The following is a 9,308-nucleotide window of genomic DNA, read 5'->3' on the forward strand; positions in this document are numbered from 1 at the left end:
CCTTTTTTTATTTCAAGTAAAATAAACTGACACGTGACAGACCAAGGTTGGAAATATACATTTATTTACAAACAGTTTGCATATAAATTTTCAAAATAAAACTTGATGCAAGGTAAACAGATTAAAAACATCATCTTTTATGCTGCACAAAGTTAAGCATGAAGGAAAGTTTGTCTAAGAATCAAAAGCGTGCAGGTTTTAATCTTTTTGTTTTTCACATAAATATACATAAATAGGATCAGAGTTTTTTTTAATTTTATTTTATTCCAACGTGTTGCTTTTCTGAGCAGACGTCACAATTATCAAATTATTACTTGTTCATTATTAGTTTGGTCATTTAACCCTAAAACTATTAGACAATGTGTGAATTGTTTTGGTCTTTACAGGAAAAATATTTGTGATTTATTGTTTAACTTGACCGTACGGTTGTTCCATAGACGGGAAAAATAAATGGTTAAAATTTAATGACACATTCTGGATCAGTTCCAGCTCGTCCCTGAAAACCCCACTGGTTTTATTGTTGCACAGCCTTATTAACTTTTATTAAAATGTATTTAGTTTCAGGTTAATATCTGAAATAGATGCTCCTCTTGTATAAAAAAGGAAAATAAGCAGGAATCTTTATTAAAGTTAGATAAAAGTTCTGTAATATATATTTATTTAATTTATTGTGCAACGGCTTAAAAAGTTTTGTTCTGTTTGAGTCATCAGCTCTCCGCTCGGGTGTCCGGACGAGACGGGCTGAAGATCCGCCAGCTGGTGCCGAGACGTCCCGCTGCAGAGTCAGGTCAGCGATCGTCATCCTCTGCAGGGATCTGCGGGGCGAGACGGGGCCAGGTGGATGGAGCAGAACCCGGAGGCGGGACCAGGTCAGAACCTAGACTGAAGGTAATCAGCTGGTTGGTCGTAAACCTCGTTTCTCTCATTAAATTGTGCTGTTTTTCCCTCTGATCTACAGAAAATTAATTTTATGTTTAAAATGGTGCTCATTGCAAGCTATACAAACATAAAAGAAAAAGCAGTTTGAGTTTACTCATACTGATACACAGTTCTGCGGGTACGCACTCACTGTAAACAAAGCAACAAACACCACTTGATTCTGCTAAATGTATCGATCTGGTAGCAACAAAACAGATCCAAACATTATTTAATGTTTAAAAATGTCACGTTTTAATCAATATGCTAAATCTGAATCGATTTTCATGACAGCATTTGCTTTGTGTCATTATTTAGACACATTAGCATTTAAAGTGCCTGTGACGTGCCTATCCATCAAATACAAAAAGTCAAAGAAAACGCATATTTACATAAAAAACCTTCCATAAAACGTGATTTTACTCATTTTGTCACATAACTGGCAGATATTCTTTTGAATTTGGCTCAGCTTAAGTGCAACAGGAAGTGACATCACAGGGGAACTCTAAGAGAACTCTGTAATCATTTATTGAAATATTATTTGAACTCTGACTCATCTTCATCTCTGACAGTGACTTATAATAATTTAAAGAAACAGATTCTTCTCCAGTCTGTCGTTAGCTATTATTCCATGCAGACGTTCCCCTTTGACATCACTTCCTGTTCCTTCACATGCAAATATCAACTGTTCATCTCAGCAGCGGGAAATTATTTTTGCAATATGCTAATGATGTCATCTTTCCAATGATGCCTTTGTATTTATTTTTAAAAATTCATGTCACAGGCACTTTAAAGTAAATAAATGTATTATAAAATGTTCTGAAATTAAAGCAGAGAAACCCACTCAAGTATTGAAACGATGCTAGAGTTTAATATTTGGACCGATCAACACACTACTACTGATGGTCTCTGGTGTAAACAAACATGGCGGGGTCAGAGAAGTGGATCTGCTGCTTGATGACAGAAGAGTTTCTGACAGAACTCAACATTCAAACACGCCGCTTTAGTGAAACTGTTTTTTCTCCATATTTAAAGCATAAATGCATCAAAGCTGCTCTGGTTTACAAACTTTAAAGATTTACACTCTTATGTTGCAATGAGCACCTTTAGCCTCCTCAGTCTACGGTTCTGACGTGGCATTTCTCTGTGACCTTTGACCCCTTCAGATCCCTGCAGCAGGAAGTCTGACTGCCTGGCTTCAAGCCTTCAGCTCAGTCCCTCCGTCCCCATGATGACAGCTGTCTTTAAGTCCACTTTGGTAAAGTATCCCATCATCCCCCTCACTGACAACACAAAGCTCGTGAAACTGAAACGTCTCCTTTCTTTTATACAAAGGATCTTAAAAATATACTTTTTTTTTTACATTCTTGAATCATAAGAGAGAAAAAAACAGAAGAAACATCACAACAGACTTTCTGCACTTTGGTTTCAAACATCTGGAGCCTCTTTAGCGCCACAGTCCATTCTGCTGCTGCAGCAGCTGTTTGTAATTCATTTACTTCGGACTGGAAAAACATTAATCATCTGAAACCAAACGTTTTCTGTTCACAGCTGAGAAAGTGACAAGAAACAAAAAGCACAAATGAGGAGTAAAGATGTTTCCTGAGTCAGTAGTTGTTTTTTTTGGTGAGAGGCGGCGAGGACGCTCAGGCGCTTCCGTCAACATTCACACACCATCGCTCACTTCCTTTTTCCCCTCAACGACGTGCTTCTTCAAACATCAACATTAATTAGTTGCATAATTTATTTCTGTTGAGCCTAAATGTGTTTTTATTCTTTTTAAATAAACTGAATGTGAACGTGCTTGAACACCCCACCTCCCAGCTGTGTGCACGGAGATCAGGTAAAAGTTTGGCTGCTGAGCATCAGTTTGGAGATTTTTTTTTTTAAACAAATGGCACAGAAAGCACAGGATGGTTCACTCTCTCACACACACACTCACACAGTCGTACGGCTGAGCTGAAGACGATAACGTGCTGTTATTTATTGTGACGGTGTATCAATCGGCGGCGGGGGCTTGAGCAAACAAAACCAGGCGGGTTTATAAGGAGGGTGGTGGACGAGTCCTGTGGCCCTTCAGCAGAGCCATTTATACGTTAAAACTTCTCATCAGGGATTACTGTGTTGAAGGGGTGATCCCAGAACGTGGTGGTGATTCCAAAACCTGCAAAGACAGAAAAAAATATATGATTAAGCATTTAAACAGTTCAGGTAATATTACTATTTCAATAAATAACTATTTACCAAAACAAAACTTTGCATATAACTATGGGGTTTTGTAGATACTTACTGTTAAATAACACTATATTACCCCATATACATGTATTAGCTCGGTCGCTAAAGCTATATTGTCATTTATACATGTATTAGCTCGCAGCTAAAGCTTAATCACCTCATATATACGTATTCACTCAGGAGCCAATGCTGTCTCACCACTTATATATATGTATTAGCCTGGATACTTGCACTATATTGTCACATAAATGTAATAACTTGGGTGCTAATGCCAAGTTGACACATTTACATGCATTAGCTCCGGAGCTAAAGCTATATTGTCACATATAAATGTAATAACTTGGGTGCTAACGCTAAGTTGACACATTTACATGCATTAGCTCAGGAGCTAACGCTACATTGCCACATATATATGCATTTGCTCGGGCTCCAGCGTGAAAGCGATCAGGCTAAATCTGAGGTTCTTCTTCCATTAAGCAGCTCTGTTTTCCTCTTTCAGCTGCAGGCTGAATCATTTCTACATTCTCCTCTCTGGCAAAACAGTCTGGTTTGATTTAAAATTTCTAAGAGTGGATAACAGCTCGCAACCTCCCCCCGGAGCACCTAGTGAACGTTCACATTTACCCAGTATGCTTTGTGAAGAAGTATTTTATTCTTTTTTGTAGTTGGAAGTAAATGTTTAGCAAATAACGTCTAATAGTACAACTATTCTTTTTCCATTAAAGTGCTCATTTAAGAAATGACTGTTCTTTAATATTATTTTATTTTTCCTGAGAAATTAATATTTGAGTTTCAGTTTCTCCATCAGGCTGTTATGTGTCTCTGAGAGCTTTCAAAATAAAACCCGTTTCAGCCGGGCTGACCTGATCTCTGGTGCTCGAAGTGGTGTTTGACGTGGTAGGCCTTCAGGCCGTACAGGTACGTCCCCCTCTTGGGCGAGCCGTAGTGAAGGTAGTAGTGGATCATGTCGTACACGACGTATCCACACAGCCCGCCCACGAACATGGAGACCCCCAGGATCTCTGGGAGCATGCTGTGCAGGATGAGATAAAACAGCCCCACCACGATGGAGGCCAGGCCGGGGGGGAAGACGAGTCTGGAGCCGTCGAATGGAGACTGTGGAGAACAGACACGACGGGTTAAACACTGCCTCTGTTGAACGGTTAAAATCCCAGATGCTAACAGAAAAGCTAATATTAGCCCAGAGATCCTGCTCGTCCGTACCTTGTGGTGCTGGCCGTGCAGCAGGAAGTGCAGCGTGATGAGGTAGTAGTTGTGAGCCGGCGGCTTCATGTGGAAGACGAAGCGGTGGATGCAGTACTCCATGAAGGACCACAAGAACCAGCCCATCAAAAACAACACGGGGAACATGGATTTATGGACAGGGACGGAGAAGCCTGAACACACCACACAGTCTGAATACTCTGGTTTTTAGTTTTACTTCTTAAATGAGCGTCTACAGGGATGTTACCTGAAGTGACGGCTATCCTTGTGGTGCCCTGGGCCAGTGTGCTGTAGCAGTACCAGCTGAGATAAACCACCACGGGTACCCAAACCACCAGAACCCAGTACCTGCAGCAACAAAACACATCAGATTCTTCATCTGCATCTCTTCAATGAGTGACAGGCCTTTAAGCTGTTCATTAGGTTTTAAATGGTGATTATAAATTAAAACGCTGTTTTAATGTAGATAGATCCAGTGTTTGTATAAAGTACCACAAAGTGATACTTGAGTAAAAGTACGAGTATCTTACCAAAAAATTACTTTGGTAAAAGTTAAAGTCTCCTTTAGGAATATTACTTAAGTACAAAAATATCAGATATTTTGACTTTTACTCAAGTATTAAAAGTAAAAGTATTGATTTAAAATGAGCAGTTAGATTTTCTGTAAGGACATTTATTAGGAGGTGACCTCCACAAAAACTGACTTTTGTATTAAAATAATTAATTAACGTTAAAGTCCAGTTATTTCAGTTTATATACATATATCAAGGCTGCACAAAACTTTTCTCCAAAATGAAAATCTGAGGGCTGCGGCCAAATGTAATAATATAATTCATGAAATACAAATACTTCTTCAGTACAGTCCTTGTGTTTTAATGATTCTGTCCTGCTGGAGTGTGACATGATTTGTTTGTGTACAAACTAATACACTATCAGAGTTTTATATATTTATACTTCTCATTCAACCACAGTTAAATTCACTCTAAGAGGCACAGTTTATATGGATAGTTTTTATTTTTTACAACAAGCTGCAATGAAAACAAGCAAATTGAAATAAAAGTAACAACTTTCTACTTATTGCCTTTTTATGTAAGGAGTAAAAGTAAAGGGTAGGCTGAAAAATAATTACTCAAGTAGAATTTTTGGGTATCTGTACTTAAGTACAGTAAAGAAGTATTTGTACTTAGTTACTTTACAACTCTGGATAGCTTACAATAAATTAGGGCTGTCAAATGATTACAATTTTTAATCTATTACTTCCAAGGTAGCTGTGAATTAATCACAATTAATCTTAAACTTAATATAAAACTTTAAATTTTTAAAAATTTAAATATTATTGATTTATTAAATAAAATAAGCCATAAGAAGACAAAAAGAAAAAAAAGCTACATTATGTGTTTCACATGGAGTTTTTTTTATATTATTTATTTAACTGTTATTTATCCAGGTAAACTGTTTGAGAACCACGTCTCATTTGCAAACATGACCTGACATGATGCAATGAGTGCATTGTAATATACAAACCTACATATTCAGTCAGAGTAAAGTGATTGTAAATTTTAATCATGATTAAAATGTTTAATCTATGCACTAAAATTAATCAGAGTTAACTCGGTTAATTTCACAGCCCTACAGTAAATATAAAAGTTAACTACCTGAGTTACAGAAATGACAGATTTGACAAAAAAAAAAAAAAAACTAAGATTCTAAGTGCTCCCTCAGTTTTTTTAATAATAAATGCATCAATAGCCTTTTGTTTATTTCAGTGTACCGTCACTTTAGGCAGTTTGTCAAAACAAATTTACATATTTTATTAGAAGTATTTCTAACCAGGAAGTTTTGGTCGCCGCCTCCAGGAAGGGGTTACCGAACAACCTGATGGGTCTGTCGACTGGCTGATGAACCCACGCGTCGTATTTCTCTCCCAGGTGACCCACCTGCCACGCCAGGGGCTTCCGCCAGTCCACCAAATCCTGGAGACAAACAGGAAACACAACAAACAGGCGTCAGTTCAGCTGGAGACGTCCAGCAGATGGAGGCAGAGTCAAACCAGGAAGTGAGAACAGTTCATTCCCCTCAAACACACTCCTTGTTTGTAATTTTCAAACAATGAAGCCGTTTTCTCATTGGTCAAAACAAAGCTGGAGCTTCTCACTGCTCTGTGCTCACATTTTCTTTTTTAGTTTAATGAAAATTAAAATAAAAAACAAACATTTCTTTTCCCGACTAAGTCACGTGACTTTATTTTGACTCAGACAAATCCAGAGATTACGTCGACAGCTCTGAGCGCGGCCGGCGTGATTTACATATCCACCTGCACATCAAGCAGCATGTAAATCCCTCCACTCACTCAGGTGAGGCGGGCCGCCTCGTCAGCTTCTGAACCAGCTGCGCCGTCGCTCCGACCAGACAGTTACAATAAGGAAACACTAAAAACAGACTTTCATTAAATCATAACCTCATTTAGTACACTGTAATTACAAATGTTTTTTTACTGCAGCTAAAACGTCACTTTTCTTTTACCCACAATGCAACTGTGGCCAGAGACAAAATTTTATTAAGCAGTTTTATTTAAATTTCTCCCATTTTCCTTTATTTTATATTATTGAATGAAAACATTACATTTGTTTTCCTTTTTGTATAGTTTTAGGGGGGAAAGGTAGGATTTTAAGACTTAATTTCATGTTTTCAGCCACATTTTCCACACAAAAGATGTATTAAAGATCTGTTTTAGTTTAGCTCTTTGACGATCCAACCAGATAATTCTAGGAAGTCTGCATTAAATGTTCTTCATCTAAAAATAATCAAATAAAATCCTGAATAAAACAAACCGTTGCCTCTGGTTGAGTTTCTGCCACTTTGTTCATGATAAAAAATCAGAAGAAGTGTTTTGTGTCGAGCTGCTTATCTCCTCATCAGTTACTAATGTTTATTATTAGAAATAAAGACAAAAATATATATATAAATAAAACAGAAAACAAGAAGTGAAAATATCTGAGTCATGTGCCTAAAAGAAGCTCATGACCACAGCAGCTTCCCTGCAGAGGATTCAGGTTTTTTCTCCAGTTTGAACAAAAACTAAAATAAGTATTTTCAGCAGGAAACCTTTAACTTGTTTTGGGATAAAGTCACACAGACCACTCGACCTGCATCACTTTTGCTTTTTAATGCACCAAATAACTGATTAAATGGCTAAAAATACTGCTTATATACAGTATGAAGTAAGGTCATTGTGATGAGAAGTCTTGAATCTTGTAAATATCATCGATCTCATGCAATAAAGAAAAATATATGAGTTTTAAAGTGTCTGTGACGTCAAATTTTTGTAATAAATATTAATGCATTTTTGCAAAAATAACATTAATAAAATATTGCAAAAGACATTTCAGGCTACTTAGTCGAAGAGTTGTTGAGATATTTGCATGTGAAGTAACAGGAAGTGATGTCAAAGGGGAACGTCATGCAATCAGTGCGTTGCTACAAGAGATAAAAACAGACCGTAGAAAAGAATCTTTAGATTATTTTGAGGCTATCAGAGACATGAAGAAGAGTTCAAATAATATTTCAGTAAACAAAGACCAGAGAAGTCCCCTTTGATGTCACTTCCTGTTTCACTTTGGCAGAGCTAAGCTTAAAAGAAAATATGCCAGTTATGAAACAAAATGAGTAAAATTGTGTTTTATGTCATTTCTTAAAGTGTTTTAAACAAACAAAAGGTTGCTGTTTCACGTAGAGTTAAGATCAAGCCTATTGTTAGGTGATGGTCCTCTTTTGCATGTGACTAACCTGTTTGTCCAGGTGGAGGCAGTGCTCATAAGGCTGAGTTCACCTGAAACTCCTCAGACTGAAGAAGTCTCTTGGAGGAGAGACGAAACGTTTCACTGAAGAAGAACCATCCAGAGGACCTACTGGTTTTTTCTTTTTGATTTTTTCTACCTGGATTACTGAGCTGCATCAGGACATTTTGGGGTACGTTACACTATAAATAAATACGTTTGTATTTGAAGGATATGCACATCACAGACAGAGATTACTCTCAGCTACTAACACACCAGATTTCCCCTCAGTACCTGCAAAACTGATCAAACTAAAGCTATTTTTCTGTTTGCTAAGACCAGTTAGCTGTGGTGGCCATCTTGAACCAGGTTGACTCCAAATAGGGTTGGGCAATATTGGCAAAAAAATTAATCGTGATTAATTGTGGTATTTAGCCGATAACGATTAATTTGACGATTAATCCCCTGGAGTCCCTGGACACCCTTATGTCCTGGTCACATGACCAATTTAGTGGGAAAGATTTGTTCTTTGTAAAAATCTGTTCCAAATTTTGTCAAAATTACAGGCTTCAGGCTGTAAAGCAAATTTTAAATTGTGCTGATAGATAAATAAATTACTTATTTTTTAATGTTCGTCATATTCGAAGCAGAGAGGAGCACCGAGCGGACTGACTGGAGGCATTAATCGAATTAATCGTCCAATGCCAAAAAATAATTGATTGTTTTTCTGACGATTACGGTTATGCACAACCCTACTCCAAACTCGGTGCAACAATAAAAAGTTTAACAAACATCCATCCACATAAATAAATCGATTAAAAACATTTAAAAATACAGTTACATCAAGGTAAAATAAATAAATAAAATATGCCCGATGTGGATCGATGTATCGATCGTAGGCTTATGAACTGGATCAAAATCGCATCATCTGATGATTTACACCTGTACTCCCAACACAAATAAGTTGTGATTGAATGATTTTTGACATGTCGCTGACAGACTTGGCAGAAACATCATCGCCCACCTTCCTGCAGCGCTTTCAGTTTCTAAAATTAAACAGGTGAAAGATGAAAAACAGTCATGAGTGAAGACGTGCCTCACATTCCTGAGTTCACTGTAAACAAATTCAAGTTGTTTCGTCCCCCCGCCCTCCTCCTC

The 9,308-nt window shown here is 37.4% G+C and overlaps 1 protein-coding gene across 2 annotated transcripts in view; it reads right to left on the reverse strand.

The window, feature by feature from the left end:
- Positions 1 to 1,766: 1,766 nt before the first annotated feature.
- Positions 1,767 to 9,308, reverse strand: part of fa2h (fatty acid 2-hydroxylase) — a 45,121-nt gene continuing 37,579 nt past the window's right edge. For both annotated transcript variants that reach the window (XM_014012183.1, XM_014012185.1), the window contains exons 3-7: positions 6,205 to 6,347; positions 4,622 to 4,722; positions 4,375 to 4,547; positions 4,014 to 4,266; positions 1,767 to 3,079 (exon numbers count right to left, since the gene is read on the reverse strand). In XM_014012183.1, coding sequence (XP_013867637.1) covers positions 3,012 to 3,079; positions 4,014 to 4,266; positions 4,375 to 4,547; positions 4,622 to 4,722; positions 6,205 to 6,347 — 738 coding nt within the window. In that variant the 3' untranslated portion in view covers positions 1,767 to 3,011. The remainder of the gene's footprint in view (positions 3,080 to 4,013; positions 4,267 to 4,374; positions 4,548 to 4,621; positions 4,723 to 6,204; positions 6,348 to 9,308) is intronic.

Source organism: Austrofundulus limnaeus, unplaced genomic scaffold (assembly GCF_001266775.1).
Source record: "Austrofundulus limnaeus strain Quisiro unplaced genomic scaffold, Austrofundulus_limnaeus-1.0 Scaffold89, whole genome shotgun sequence".
Lineage (NCBI taxonomy): Eukaryota > Metazoa > Chordata > Actinopteri > Cyprinodontiformes > Rivulidae > Austrofundulus > Austrofundulus limnaeus.